We start from the raw sequence: 15,271 nt of genomic DNA on the forward strand, positions 1-15,271 counted from the left end.
CAGGCGCCAGGCTCAGCCAGGCCCTCCTTAGTCTCACAATCCTAGTCTTTGTCCACAGGCCTGCCCAGGCCCAGCTGGCTCCATACCAACCCAAGAGCCCCTGGAAACCCGAGCAGCTGGACTGTCACCAAGTACTTTTCCAGGCCAGGCCAGGCCAGGGGCCCTCGGGAGACAGAGAGCGATGGGGTGGGGGAGACGTCCATTCATCTGCACTTCCATTATTTCCTTCTTTGGACAAATATTTATTGAGTGCCCTCTTTGAGACAGGCACAATGCTGGGTGAGTGGGATCCAGCGCAGCCCCATTGCCCCCTTGGATCGTACATTCTAGAAGCGACTGCCGTGGAGATGCAAATGGAAGCCCTCCCACAGTAAGGCAACAAATCCTTCTCTCCCTGCAGGGACCAGGCTGCGGGGGTGGGAGGGGGGGCAGGAGTAAGGTGTGGACGAGGAGGCAGGTGAGGATGCTACCGACTAAATTAAGGCCTTTCTACCCCAGGCTTCTGCCCCTAGAGGGCGGCTGGGGGTGGGGGGGTCTTTCAGGGTTCCACCCACACGCTACTGTTGGTCACCCGGGCCCCGAACCAGCCCTTCCAGTAGACCGAGTCCTGCCCTCCGTGCTCGAAGCGGACAAAGCGGACGCCGGGCCCGTAGTCGGTGAAAGTGTGGGAGACCTGGGGATGAAGGGGTATTGTGTCAGCCTCAGGGGTCTAAGGTTGTTCCTGTTGTCCCACGCGGGCGCACCCCAGCTCTGATTGCGGGCTGAACTTGGCGCTGGCTCTAGGAGCCGCGGTCCACCCTCTCTGCGCCAGAGATCCGTGGGTGGAGCTTCCACCCAGGATGTCCCGGCCTCGGCCCCGCCCCCGGCTCTGCAGGATCACCTCCATCCAGCCGCCATCCTCTGGCACTGCCACCTGCCCAGTGTTGAACTCCGCCAGCACGTCTTCGTGCTCCGACAACAGCCTCACAGTGAGCTCGTACAGGCTGCCAGCATCCGTGCGGCCCGAGTACCTGCGGGGGAGTGCGGGGCGCAGGCGTCATTGGCTGAGCCTCACTCTGCCGGAGATCTCTGTCCAGTCCAGCATCCATGCCTGGCCAGGGTCCGTCCCCTACCCTCCACCGTGTTCCCATTTCACAGACAAGGAAACTGCAGCCACAGAGCAGAGGGAACTGGGCCCCAGAGCCAAATGCAGGGACTACATGTGCCAGACCCAACCTTGTACTGCCGGGACTGTCATACGCACAAAAAAAAATGGTGGGGGGGATACACATGGATATGCGTATACATGTCGGGAGTGAGCAGACCTTAACTTAGTGGGCGTATTCTTGCGTTGCCTTAAGCGAGAGCAAGCGCACATCCATTCTCTAACATTTTAAACTCGAGGTAGGAAATAGATTTCAATCCGATGCCAACCCTTGCAGGCCCGTGGCCCACGTGGCCGCAACACGGAAAGTGTGGCACACGGCTAGTCCCACCACCACCTCCATTTCCCCTTCCCCTCCAGTCCAGACCCCTCCTTCACAGCTCCTCACCAATCCTTCGCCACGATGGCGGGTTGGGTGGTGTCCAGCAGCTCCTCCCAATAGCCCTCAGCCTGCAGATCAACGACCTGCGCTTTGCGACACCACCTGGGGGAACGGGCGTCAGGATCCCGAAGCCCCCCCCCCAACTTCCCCTCCCTCTCCCCCCTGTCCCTTCCTCCTTACTCGAAGGAGGAGGCGAAGTACTTCTTAACGCTGTCATCTTGGGTAAATTCCACTCCACTGTCTCCCGGCAGTTCCTCCACCCTCCAGCCGTCCCCACCGTGCTCCACATCGCACCAGCCCTCCAAGTCCTCTGTAGGGACACGACAGTCCCACCCTGGTCACACAGCCCCTGCTTGAGGCTGTGCCAGGGCTGGCTCTTGCCTTGGCAGCGGGAGGCAGAATGGGCGTGGGTGCTTTCTCAAGGTCTTTGGTGGGCAAAGGATAAATGATGGGACCGTAGGCACTTCCTCGCTCTACCCCCGATCCGGTGTCCCCCGGGCCTGTCCCACCCCAGTACAGGGAAGTGGGTAACCTGGGAGGAGACTCCCCAGGGAGTAGAGGGCTATTCTGGGCTGGGCATTACACCGAGCATGTCATCTCGTTAACCTTGAAGTGGCCTGGCACCAAGGGCCGTTTTCTAGGAGAGACAATGGACACTCCGATACGTGGCCCTCACCTTCCCCACATGGGTTACGCAGCAGGTTGCGCCTCCTCTTGCTCAGAAAGTAGAACTCTTGCCAGTGGTCCCGCTCATCGTCGTTGCAGCCCTCAGGCACCAGCCCCTCCTGCTGGCACTTGAGCAGCCACAGTGGGGCGCTGTCCACCAGCTCCTTCCAGCGCAGGCACACCAGGCGGCAGGCCTGCACCAGCTCCGAGGCTGGCAGCTCCGCCAGCACGCGAAGCAGCAGCGGCTCCGGCAGCTGGGCCAGGTACTCGGCTGCCTCCGCCTCTTCCTCCTCCTCCTCCTCCTCCTCCTCCCGGGGCTGCTCCTCCTCTGCACTAGTCTCGGCACCCGCCTCCTCTGGCTGCTCCTCTGGGCTCACCTCTTCGGGGTGGCTCACACTCTCTGAGGGCGGGAGGGGCAGAGGGATAAGGGAACCCTGTGACTCCCAAACTGCTCCCCTCCACGTCCCATAACGAGGCAACCGCAGCGGGGACCAGAAGTTCTCAGCATTCGCCTATAATCCCAGCACTCGAGGCAGAGACAAGTGATTCTCTGTAAGAGGCCAGCCTGCCCTAGGTAGAGTTACAGGTAGACTACATAGTGACTCCTACAGAGAGAGAGAGAGAGAGAGAGAGAGAGAGGGAGGGAGGGAGGGAGGGAGGGAGGGAGGGAGGGAGGGAGGGAGGGAGGGAGGGAGGGAGGGAGGGAGGGAGGGAGGGAGGGAGGGAGGGAGGGAGGGAGGGAGGGAGGGAGGGAGGGAGGAGGGGGTAGAGCGCTCCCTAAACTGTGCCCAAAGAGGAAGCCCATGGAGGTACAGCCAGAGCCACAGGTACTCCCCCTAAACCAGAATTGCTTCAGCTGCCGCTTCCCCCACAGGACTAGTAGACACCCACGAGGATCTGGGGTTACCCGTGGACCTGTACTTACAGGATCAGTTCTCCTAAGCACCTCCCAGAGTTCTGAGTCCTTTGCCTCCTCCGGGGAGCCTTCCTGAACATACCTTTAGCACACCCTCTCACAGCCCAAGCTCAAAGGCATTCGAGGGCTGCCTGCTTCTGGTCTTGGTCTGGTTGCTTAATAATGCCTTTGTGTACAATGGACTGAGCACGCGAACTTGGCCTGGAAGACACCGCTTTCTTCCTAGTGCCTAGCCACCAGTGTGGAGTCGGGAGCTACTGTTTTACCAGCACTTAGAAGAATGAGGTACCACTAGGAGCTTTTGAATTACTTCCTAAATCCTCAAACCATCTCTTCCTGGTTGAGCCTATATCGATTTTAAGGAGGGACAGAGAGGAGACAAGGTCCAGGATCGAACAACTTATAAGTACTTGGAGTCTGTGTTTGAACCCATTCAGTCCAACACCGGAGCCAGCTTAGCCAGTGTTACCAAAAGAATGTGTTGGGCCAGCGGGTGGTGGCACACACCTCTGATCCCAGCACACTTGAAGCGCAGACAAGTGGATCTCTGTGAGTTCAAGGCAAGCCTGGTCTACAGAGCAACTTCCAGGACAGCCAGAAAAACACAGAGAAACCCTGTCTGGAAAAAATTTTTTTTGTTTTAGATTAGTACTCTGGGCTAGGTTTTGATACTGGCTCAGGTTTGAAAATGTGAAGTAACTTGGTGTAGGTCCCACAGGCAGTATTAGGGCAGGGAGAAGAGGCTAGAGATCCAGCTGTCCCCAGCCAGCCAATGTTGTGTAGGAATGGGGAAACAGCAGGGAGAGAAGTATTGGGTGACTGGAAAAAAAGTCCCCCTCCCCTTCCCGTCTCTCACCCCTGGTTTCCTCATCTGTGAAATGGGGTCATCATGTGTCAGACCACACATCTATACTGATGCTTACCCCTCCCCACAGAGGAGCAATGGCATGGAGACAGCCACTCTTGCTTGTACTCGGGAACTCCTGACCCCGTGGAGAGGGCTAAGCCCCGGGAAGGAAGCAGTGGCTCTCAGGCTGAGCTCTTGAGGTCAGTTCATTGCACACCCAGGGCAGTGTGGGCAGCTGGGTATCACTTGGATCTCAGCCCGCCTCATCTGGGCCACGGAAGACTTGAGTAAGCAGACACTGAGTATCTCTAAAGAAGAGAAGGCCAGTGGGGAGGGGACCCAGCCACCCGGGGTAATGGAGGTCACTTCTCTCAGTGTTCCTGAAGACTGGACTGCCTGGAAATCAAAGGCAGTCAGGGAGCAGGCTGTGTCAGAGGAGGGGACAGATGGCCTATTCCCCAGACCTCCTGGGTGTGATGCAACCAGCAGTCCCCCACCCTGTCAGCATTGGAAAGCTGAATCAGGACTCCCTTCTTTCTTTAGGGCACACATAGTTCATCATCCACGGTGGATCTTACACACACACACACACACACACACACACACACCACTTTCCTGCATTTCTAGCCTTTTTTGTTGACATTTTCATATGTAGGGGTTAACGAGGAAACTGAGGCTCAGAGAGTCCTGGCATTTCTCCCAGGTCCCACCACGGGACATTATCAAACAGAGAGTTAAATGCCTGTCCACCCTGCTTCCCACAGCTCTCTGGAGAACTGGGCCCAGTGTCCTCACCTCTCCACCTGGTCCCAGCCCTGCCCTGGCCCCAGCGGATACCTGATGCTCCCCGGAAAGATGCACCTCACCCAGTCCTCTCTCCTGGCCCCTAGGCCTGGCATTGAGGCCCGAGATCCGATTACAGCCCCCACCCCCTGCTCCCTCGCACACAACTTGCCACATTGTTGCTGTAGGAAAGTTATCGAGCCCTGCAGCCCTGCACGCTGACCCCACGTTGACTCACTCACCTGGATTGGGCCCCTGAGTCCCAGGGACTTCCTGGGTGGGGGCGGGGGCAGGGGAGGGGATATGGGGACGAGGTGCCTGTTGTGGGACCCTGTAGACAATGTTGATGGGGAACTGGGAGTTGGAAGGGGCTTCGGGGATGGAAGGAATCCTAGCCATCTTAGAGGGCATCTGTTCCCTTGTCTCCCCTTAAGAGTGACCACTGCAAGGGTGGTTTGTGAGAAAGGGGTGGAGGTCATTGAGGCAGGTTTGCTCCCCAGCCTGACTCAGCAAATAACCTCCTACAGGCCAGGCAGGGAGCTGGAGGGGGGAGGGTTGGGGTCTTTGGTGCCAGAAAAGATGACTGGACAATCCTTGAGGACTCAGAGCATCCTCCAAAAGCAGCCGCAACTCTTCCGCGCCACTAGCCTGGTCCCCACGGAGCAGCCCACTACCCCGACACGAGGTGGTCCCTCCAAAAGAGGGAGTCCCTCAGGAATCTGGGATGGGTGCAAGGTGAGTCTGGTAAGCCCCAGGGCCCGGCGGGGACTCCGGAGGCTCACGAGGAAGGGAGGGCCGAGCTAGCAAGTTGATGAAAGCAAAAGCTTGCTTTTGAGAACCCGCCTCTCAAACCCCAGGAATTCTGGAGCCTGGGAAGCCAGAGTCCTCCTATGCCATTTTAGAGACCCAGGCATCCTCCTCCCTCCACGCCAAGACACCAGGCAAAAAAAAAAAAAAAAAAAAAAACAAAAAACAAAAAAAAAAAACAAAACAAAAAAAAAAACTGCTCCCTAGACTGTCTCCAAGGTTTTGCTGTCGCGAAAGTTTGAGCGCCGTCCGGGGCGCTCGTCCTCCCTGTCTCCCCGGTCTGGCGCGAGCGGGGCCGGCTACGGCTACCTGGATCACCATCTCCATCCATCGCTGCGGCGGGGTCGACAGAGAGGAGCCGGAGCGCTGCGGGTGGCGAGTCCTGGAGGTGCCCGCGTCAGCCGGGTCGGTGTCACGGCGCCTCTTAAAGGCCCCGCGCGCCCCGCCCCGCCCCTGGCCCCACGCTGGGGGCCGGGAGCCCCGCGCCCCCAGAGCCCAAGGTACGGCTTCTGGGAGGAGCCGGGTACTGGGGAGGGGCGGATGTAGCCACGGTGCGCCTGGAGGGTGATTGCGTGATGACACCTGGGGTCGGGAAGTCGGGGAGCGGAGGGTGAGGGCGCCAGACCCAGTGGAGATGGGGGTATCAGCGACTTCCCGCCCCTCAGGTAATTTTCCTACGCTGCGGTGGAGCGCGTTCCCGGAGAGCGCGGGTGAGGCGGGGCCTGGAGAAATGGTGGGCGGAACCGCATCCCGCGCCAACACTGGCAGAAAGACGCAGTTCCAAAACCGAACACTGCAGGGCAGCTGGACTAAAGGCGGGTGACAGGAGAAATGGGGTGGGGCGGGGCGTGGTCTGCCAAGCAGTGGGCGGGTCGCACCCCGGGCCACTGGTACGGATGGCTCAGCCCCAAGAACCGGAGGGTATGGCGTAGCGCAGCCAAACGCGGGTGACAAGGAGACAGGGGAGGAGGCGGGACCAACGGTGTGGGGCGGGGTCTGGCGGGCAGTGGGCGGGGCCGTGTTCTGGATGCCGTTCTATGGCCGGGACCCATCACGCAACACTACCAAGCGCAGGTGACCGAAGGAGGGGCGCACTGAGCGCCCCGGCAGGGAGAGGATTGGCGAGTAGTGGCCAGGTCTGTGTCCCCAGCCACGCAGGCCCGGGCCGTACAGCCTCACGGTCCCCGGATCGCAGGTGACCGCGGGAGGGCGAGCACGCAGCGCGGGGACAGAGACGCGGTGGGCAGGGACCTAGCGGGGACGGGGACGGGGGTTCGCTCTGCGATCCTGGGGGCCCAGCGCCTTTAACACCCAGGCCTCGGGGCTTGCCCCCACTGCACTGCGAGGCCTCAAGGAACTGGGCTGGGGACGCCATCGGTGTTCCGAGGTCTGAACCTCGTCTTGAGGCGGTAGCGCATTTTAGGGCCACGCATAAGAAATGCGAGACTGCAGGGGACCTGGGCGGGTGCGGGCAGGCAGCCTCCAGCTGGAGCCCAACCACCCGGGTGCGGGAGGGAGATAGGAAGGCTCTACCCGCACACCTTTCCCCAGGCTCAGGTAAGCGGGTCGTATTCTCTGAAGATCTTGAGAACGTCACTGAGCCTTTTGTACTCGGTGACCGGTCCTGAGACAGCGATAACCCCCGCTTATCGTCTCTGCCCCCTTCCTCGTTGGGGGATGGGAGAGGATGAAGACTGGCAGGCTAGAGAGCTCACAAGGCCTTCCATTGTTGCCCTCCTCTTAAAAGACTCCTGGCCTATTGAAAATGGCTGGCTCTGTCTTCTGTCAGGGCCAGAGCTGCTTCTCCGTCCTCTCCTGTTTGTGTGACCTTGGGCAGCCTTAGAGGCTGTCTTAAGGGCCGGGTTTGGAGGGAATCAGAGCTCACCGTTTACTAAGAAATTCCCTCGCCCATGCACCTTGCGCTGCCAGTGACCCTGGAGGGACGTACCATTTCCGCCCTGTTTGCGTGCTGAAGAGAAAGCTGAAGGTCAGCGCAGCACAGTGACTCTGGTGACAGTCAGTGGCAGCTGAGTTAGGAACCTCTCTATCCCTGGGCGCCGGAAGTGCCAGGTGCCAGGGAGAAGTCTGGATGTATAGCACAGCTCTCCTCCAACACCCCCCCCACAGGAACCGCTGCCATGGCTGTAGGCAATATCAACGAGCTGCCCGAGAACATTCTCCTGGAGCTGTTCACGCACGTCCCCGCCCGCCAGCTGCTGCTGCGATGCAGACCTGTCTGCAGCCTGTGGCGAGACCTCATTGACCTGGTGACTCTGTGGAAGCGCAAGTGCCTCCGAGAGGGCTTCATCACCGAGGACTGGGACCAGCCCGTGGCTGACTGGAAGATCTTCTACTTCCTGCGCAGCCTCCGAAGGAACCTCCTTCACAACCCATGTGCAGAAGGTGGGTATGGAGAGTATCTGCCAGGAGACAGACATGCTCTGTAAGGTAATCAGTGGACATGTCTTGAACACTGGCTGTGAGCCCTTTGACTAGATTATGGCCCTTATTCCTCTCACAATAATTCTTCTTAGAAGTAGGTACTATTATTTTTTTCTTTTGGTTTTTTGAGACAGGGTTTCTCTGTAGCTTTGGAGCCTGTCCTAGAACTCACTCTGTAGACCAGGGTGGCCTCGAACTCCCAGAGATCCGCCTGCCTCTGCCTCCCGAGTGCTGGAATTAAAGGCAGGCGCCACCACCACCACCCAGCCAGAAGTAGGTACTATTGATATACCCTCTTTTCAAATGGGTAGACTGAGGCCAAGAGTGCTGTTTATTATAGATTATTTCTCAGCTGGGTAGGATGGCACACACCTGTAATCCCAGCGCTTGGGAAGTGGACACAGGAAGATAGGGAGTTCAAGGACATCCAGTCTGGGCTACGTGAGACTTTGTTTCAAAACAAACGGATTATTTCTCAGTTGGGAACAATGCTAACACTGTAATCCCAGCACAGGGGAGGCAAACAGAAGCATCATGCGTTTGAGGGCAGCCTCTCCTAAAACCTTCCCTAGGAAAAGAAATGGTGGCCAATTGGAACAGATTGTGTTAGGCACTAGTCGAAGCCACAGTCTGTTGTCCTCACAGACCCCCGGTTAGGCCTACAGGGGGTGTCCCAGAAGGAGTCTTGCCTATGGGAGAAGGGGGTATGAAGTCTTCTTTGCCTTGTGGTTTAAGAACAGGTCAGACACAAGGCTTCTAGTCATCTGGACCCCTCAGGCCCTGGCTGTGCTGTATAGCCTGGGTGAGTTACAGCAGGAAGGAACTTGTTTTCTGTTGCATGGTCAAATATCAGGAAAAACACAGTAAAAGAGTAAGTTCAGGCTGCCCAGACCCTCCAGTTGCCTGTCTGTGTCCCTTGACTTCCCATAGCCATGTTCTTGACTGATGCTAGGCAGACTACAGCCAAGAAGAATTTTATGGTTTGTTTTGTTTTGTTTTGTTTGGGAAGGTGGTCATCACAGGGTCTCTCTATATATTATTACAACACAGGCAACTCTGGATGTCCTGGAATTCACTGGTGTGGACCAAGCTGACCTTGAACTCATGGAGATTCATCTGTCTCTGCCTGCCAAGTGCTGGGATTAAAGGCATGAGCTACCATGCCCAGCTGGGTTTTATGTTTTTAAAGGATTGTAAAAATAGAAACAAAAAACTATGTGATGGAGATAGCGTGTGGTCCCAAACCTAAGATATCATATCATGGCTCCCAACACTTTTTTTTTTGACATTTGTTTACGTATGTATTAGCTGTGTGGGGTAGGGAGAGCTGTTCATGCTACCACACATATGAAAGTCAGAAGACAACCTGTGACTGTCAGTTTTGGCCTTCCATCATGTGGGCTCCTGAGGTAGCCATTTCAGGTCGTCCGGCTTGGTGGCAAGTGCCTTTACCAATGAGACATCTTGCTGGTTTCTCTGTGGCTTTGGAGGCTGTCCTGGCTGGTCTCGAACTCACAGAGATCTGCCTGCCTCTGCCTTCCGAGGGCTGGGATTAAAGGCATGCGCCACCACCACCCGGCTTGTTCTTACATTTCTGAGACAGGGTCTTGCTACCTTGCCATGTAACCCTGTCTGGCCTGGTATTCAGTATGTGTCTCAGACTGGCCTTGAACTCACGGCAATCCTCCTGCCTCGGCCTGCCAGGATGGCAGGTATGTGCCACCACAGGTTAGCTTCTATGCTTGCTTCTAGCTAACAAGAGGACCAAGTCTCGGAGAAGGAAGGTAACGTGTCTGATGGCCACACAGCCCACTGCTGCTGGAGCTGAGTTAGATTCAAGTGTGCGAGGCAGAGCTCTGTCCATTGCGGCTGGGGTCTGGTCATCCGGGATTCTCAATGGAAGCCCCTTACCCACACCCAGTGCACACAGGAAGCGCCCAAGGTGCTACCTACAATGACAAAGCCCAGGGCTGGGAGGGCAGCTGGGACACCCCACCACTGAGAGGAAGGGGTACGTGGAGAAGGTCCCGCATGGTGCGCTGTGCTCTCCCCACAGAGGGATTTGAGTTCTGGAGCCTGGACGTGAACGGAGGTGACGAGTGGAAGGTGGAGGACCTCTCCAAAGACCAGCGGAAGGAATTCCCCAATGACCAGGTCAAGAAATACTTCGTGACTTCCTATTAGTAAGATCTCGGGCCTCAGGGTGGGGGGAGCCCAAGTCCTGACATCAGGGTACAGTGCTGAACTCCAGCCCCGCCCCCCAGCACCTGCCTCAAGTCCCAGGTGGTGGACCTCAAGGCTGAAGGGTATTGGGAGGAGCTGATGGACGCCACCCGACCGGACATCGAGGTCAAAGACTGGTGAGTGACGGGGCGAGGGTCTGGGGGGGGTCTGCCGCCCAGGCGCCCCACCCCTGCCCTGCCCCCCACCTCCCAGGTCCTCATGGACCCTTCCTTCTTCCACCCGCAGGTTCGCAGCCAGACCAGACTGCGGGTCCAAGTACCAGCTGTGCGTTCAGCTTCTGTCGTCGGCACACGCGCCGCTGGGAACCTTCCAGCCAGACCCGGTAACGATCCAGCAGAAGAGCGACGCCAAGTGGAGGGAGGTATGTGGACAGGGACCCTGCAGGAACCTGGGCTCAGACTCAGATTCCGCCACCTCTCACCTGGGTTTCTGCTGCTCTAAGCTGCAGCCTCACTCGCTTCACTGGAAAAAAAGAGTAAGCCTCCATCTTAGATATCAGGGATATCTAGGAGAGCTCCAACTCAACACAATTTCCAGAAAGGACGTCTCAGTGGTAGACTGATTGCCTAATACAGGAGGCCCTATGTCCCATCCCCAGTACTCAATAAATAACTGGAGCTGAAGACATGCCCTCAGCAGTTCCCATCACGCTTGCTCTTACAGAGGTCCTGGGTTCAAATCCCAGCACCCACATGGCGGCACACAACCATCTATAACACCAGTTCCAGGTATTCAATCCCCTCTTCAGTCCTCTCTGCAAGTACCAGGCACATAAATAGTCCATATACATACATGCTGGCAAACATTCACACACATCACATAAAATTATATCTAAGATATATCTAATGAAAATAAATAAAGGCTGTGCCACCAGAAATGCTCAGCGTTGGCCTGGTATTCAGTATGTGTCTCAGACTGGCCTTGAACTCACGGCAATCCTCCTGCCTCGGCCTGCCAGGATGGCAGGTATGTGCCACCACAGGTTAGCTTCTATGCTTGCTTCTAGCTAACAAGAGGACCAAGTCTCGGAGAAGGAAGCCCTGTCCCTGGCTACCACTGAGGCAGCCAGCAGTGGGTCAAGGCTAGCCTGGTAACCCAGGGAGACCCTTGTCGTAAAATTAGAAACAGCGAAAAAAGACCAGGGGTACACACAGCAGTGGAGTGCCTGTCTAGCATGTGCTGGCTCAACCCAAACATCACAGAAAAATACAAATGTTCAGAGCCAAGTGTGGCGGCTCATGCCTGCAATCCCGACACTTGAGCAGTGCGTGTGTGAGGATTGGGAGGCCATCTACAGCAACATCCAGTACAACATGTGCTACCTAAAAGAGGGAAAGAAAGAAAATACCCAGAAGGTGTGGCTGCTAGATTAATAACTAGCATCACTACAAGAGTTCCCAACTCATTTTTGTGACTTATTCATTTGTATGTCATGTATATGGGTGGTTTGCCTGTGTGTATGTGGACCCCATGCATGCAGCACCCAAGGAGGCCAGAAGAGGGTGTCAGATTCCATGGAACTAGAGTTAACAGAAGGTTGGGAAGTCGCTGTGTGTGTGTGGGTGCTGGGAATTGAACCCTGATCCTCTGCAGTAGTAACCACTGAGCCATCTCTCCAGAGCCTCCCCTCTCAACTTAAATTTTATTTTATAATGGGACCATGACCCCACAGTAAATCTTGGAGCATCTGGACTCATCAGTGTTCTACTTAGGATGTTTTTTTCTAATGGGCAATAGGTCTATCAAATACATCTTCAATTTAGCTGGATTTTAGCTCATGGTGGGTCTGTCTGCACCTGCCCACCATCATTTGAGAAGCAGCTGTTATCTGTGCCATGGTCACACACGCTGTCTTTTTTTTCTTTTGGTGGGATTAGATACAGAACCTAAGACCTCACACATGCTAGGCAAGCAAGTGCTCTACCACTAAGGGCAGATACAAATCCCGGTGTGGTGACTCAGTCCTGTAATACTAGTACTTAAGAGTCTGAGGCAGGGGCTTCGCTATACCATTTCAAGCCTGTCTTGAGTTTCTTGTTGTTATTTTCAGACAGGGTTTCTCTGTATAGTCCTGGCTGTTGTGGAACTCACTCTGTAGACCAGGCTGGCCTCGAACTCACAGAGATCCCCCTGCCTCTGCCTCCCAAGTGCTGGGGTTAAAGATGGCCACCATTCCTGACCAGCTTGAGTTTTGTAGTGCATCCCAGGTCTGCCTAGGCCATAGAGACCTGGTGTTAAAAATACAAAACTACAAACATGCAAGCATACATATATGCATACATATTTACATACATACATACATACACACACACACAAGAAACAAATAAGTAAACATATGGGCAAGGTGGGGTGTGGCAAGGCAGAGACAAGCGATCTCTGTGAGTTCAAAGTCAGCCCTGTCTACATAGCAAGTTCTAGGCCAGCCAGGGATACATATTAGATAAACAAATAAATACACCAGCAAGAACAAGCCAGGCGGAGACCTTCAAAATAAAAGTTTCATGAGGAAAAGGCACTTGCTATCAAGCCTGAGGACTTCAGTTCAGCCCCTGGGACCCACATAGATAACTCCAACAGGTTATCTTGAGACTGTCACGCATGCACTGTAGCATACGTGCGCATGCCCATACACGCACGCATAGTAAGTAAATGGCATTTTGAAAGTTATGTAAGCCAGACAGGAGGGTGGGAGAGATGGCTCAGAGGTTAAGGGTACCTGCATCCCTGGCGGTGGTGGCGCACGCCTTTAACCCCAGCACTCGGGAGGCAGAGGCAAGCAGTCTCTGTGAGTTAGAGACCAGCCCGGTCTACAAGAGCTAGCTAGTTCCAGAACAGCCTCCAAAGCCACAGAGAAACCAAGTCTTGAAAAACCAAAATAAATAAATAAATAAGTGCCTTCTGGCCTCTGTGGACACTACACTCACATGCCCAAATACGCATACACACATACCCAAACATTCTGTCACAAGGACCGGTATCTTAGTCAACAAGTAAAACTTTACTAAACAAAAACACCACCAGTGAACCAAGCCCTTATGTACACAAGTCCTTGAGTAAAATCCAGCCCTTTCTGGACCGAGTAATATGGTTCTTTATTTTATCTGAGTTTATTTTTATTTGTGTTTTGATGTAACTGATACAGGGTCTCATGTAGCCCAAGCTGGTGGTCTCCACCTTACCAGGTAGCAGAGGACGGCCTTGATCTCGGGCTGCTCCTGCCTCTACCCTCCAAGTGCTAAGGTTCCGGGTGTTTGCCACCACCTGGTTCATGATGCGCTGAGGACTGAATACAGGTCTTTTTGAATTTTACCATGCTGGGCGATAACTTTATTGAGCTACAGCTTCAGCTCTTTCGTCATTTTCTGACGAAATTTCCCAAATATCCCAGGAGGGCCTCTAAGGCTATACATAGCCTTCACCTCCTGAGTGTTGGAATCAGAGGCTTGTGCTGTGGTGCCGGGAATGGAAGCCCGGACTCGAAGCATGCTACAAGCACTTTCAATCAATCTATGTCCCCAGCTCTGGTTTTGTTGTTGTTTTAAGATTTGTCTTTGTGCGGGGCGGTGGTGGCGCACGCCTTTAATCCCAGCACTCGGGAGGCAGAGGCAGGCGGATCTCTGTGAGTTTGAGGCCGGCCTGGTCTACAGAGTGAGTTCCAGGACAGCCTCCAAAACAATACAGAGAAACCCTGTCTCGTAAAAAAACCAAAAAAAAAAAAAAAGATTTGTCTTTGTGTTATGTGTATATGTATTCTGCCTATGTGCGTAGGAAACCAGAAGAGGGTGATGGATCTCTTGGAATTGTTGTGAACTGTCATGTAGATGCTGGGAACCATATCCTGGTCCTCTGCAAGAGCATCCAGCGCTCTTAAAAACATCTCTCCGGCCCCCTGCTTTGTTTTTTGAGACAGATCTTACATAGCAGTCCCTGACTGCTCCCATCTTCTGCCTTCTGCCCAGATTTCGCACACATTCTCCAACTATCCTCCCGGCGTCCGCTACATCTGGTTTCAGCACGGAGGCGTGGACACTCACTACTGGGCCGGCTGGTACGGCCCGAGAGTCACCAACAGCAGCATCATCATCGGGCCCCCGCTGCCCTGATGCCCTCTGAGCCCCTGTCCTCGGAGCCCTAATTGGTAAACAGCTGTCAGAAAGAGCCAGGTTTGGGAAGGAGGAGGTGGAAGGCAGGTATTTCCAGATCTTGTTTGTCTTTGTCCTCCAGCTGCCTCCTCTGTGTAGAGCTTCTAGTGTCTGGGTCACTCCTCTCTGCAGACGCTGGCCCTCCAGCAAGGTCACCACTCTAAGGGTTGCAGGTTGGGTGGATGCAAGAGGTTTCCATAGTCATCAGAGGGAGATCCCCAAGCTCAGATGCTCGCCCAGACCTGTCTCTTCGCACGACCTTTGTTCTCCTTCTGGGCCCTTAGAGGGACAAGCAAGCCATCTGGCAGGTTTGGGGACTGCTTTTGATGGTGTAGACCTTGGGGGCAGATCTGGGATAGAGGGTGGCCCTGCTCCCAGACCTCAGCCTGGTTGTCTGCTGCAGCTTTTGTCTTGGTCTTCCTTGCTTTAGCTTGGAAGTCAGGCCTGGTGCCAGATAGGCAGGTAAGATCAGACTGTCTTTGTCATCACCAAAGCCCAGAAAGCCAGGGGGGTACCAGTGAGTGCCAGGGCTCCCCAGAATGCCTATGGAACCCCACTCAGGATGGGGGGCAGGATGGGCCTGGAATCTGACAGTTGGAACAGGGAAACAGAGTAGAAGGGCCTGGGCCAAGTTCTCTGTGGCTTGGAGATGTCCCAGCCCCAACTGTAGGAGCTTCCAATCCCACACTGTGCCCTGACCCCAGCTCCACTCCACCCCTCCTACTGCACAGCCAAATAAAGCATTTCCCAGTCTCCTTGTGCCCTGGGACTTTGGAGGCAGGGGTGGGTTCATGGACAGTCGTGCCTGCCCCTAAGAGAGGCGCTGACCACTACACAAGTGTGGCCGTGGCAGCTCAGGGGGGCAGAGCCCTCGGCGATACAGGCCTCTTGTCCTCCA

General features: G+C 55.3%; 2 protein-coding genes and 1 long non-coding RNA gene across 6 annotated transcripts; 2 read left to right on the plus strand and 1 right to left on the minus strand.

Moving 5' to 3' along the window:
* Positions 1–221: 221 nt before the first annotated feature.
* Fbxo2 (F-box protein 2) lies at positions 222–6,030 on the minus strand. Its single transcript, XM_005079332.4, has 6 exons — positions 5,855–6,030; positions 2,203–2,592; positions 1,707–1,836; positions 1,533–1,628; positions 881–1,010; positions 222–673 (listed from the first exon to the last, which is right to left on the minus strand). The coding sequence occupies exons 1-6, from the start codon at positions 5,874–5,876 to the stop codon at positions 539–541; spliced, it is 903 nt and encodes a 300-aa protein (XP_005079389.1). The 5' UTR covers positions 5,877–6,030; the 3' UTR covers positions 222–538.
* On the plus strand, positions 2,935–5,027 carry LOC121135810. The gene is made up of 3 exons (XR_005872931.1): positions 2,935–3,393; positions 4,044–4,155; positions 4,720–5,027. It is a non-coding gene; the product is annotated as an uncharacterized LOC121135810 (long non-coding RNA).
* Positions 6,031–6,044: 14 nt separating the features above from the next.
* Positions 6,045–15,126, plus strand: LOC101836735 (F-box only protein 44). Of its 4 annotated transcripts, XM_040735105.1 has the most exons (7): positions 6,045–6,210; positions 7,673–7,948; positions 10,044–10,170; positions 10,252–10,347; positions 10,457–10,592; positions 14,191–14,369; positions 14,456–15,126. In XM_040735105.1, the coding sequence occupies exons 1-6, from the start codon at positions 6,180–6,182 to the stop codon at positions 14,332–14,334; spliced, it is 810 nt and encodes a 269-aa protein (XP_040591039.1). In that variant the 5' UTR covers positions 6,045–6,179; the 3' UTR covers positions 14,335–14,369; positions 14,456–15,126. The 4 variants fall into 4 exon arrangements, with proteins under 4 accessions (XP_040591039.1, XP_040591038.1, XP_040591040.1 ...); XM_040735104.1 differs by having other exon boundaries at positions 14,191–15,126; XM_040735106.1 differs by lacking the exon at positions 14,456–15,126 and having other exon boundaries at positions 14,142–14,273.
* Positions 15,127–15,271: the final 145 nt, after the last annotated feature.

Source organism: Mesocricetus auratus, unplaced genomic scaffold, assembly GCF_017639785.1.
Source record: "Mesocricetus auratus isolate SY011 unplaced genomic scaffold, BCM_Maur_2.0 Super-Scaffold_100042, whole genome shotgun sequence".
NCBI lineage: Eukaryota > Metazoa > Chordata > Mammalia > Rodentia > Cricetidae > Mesocricetus > Mesocricetus auratus.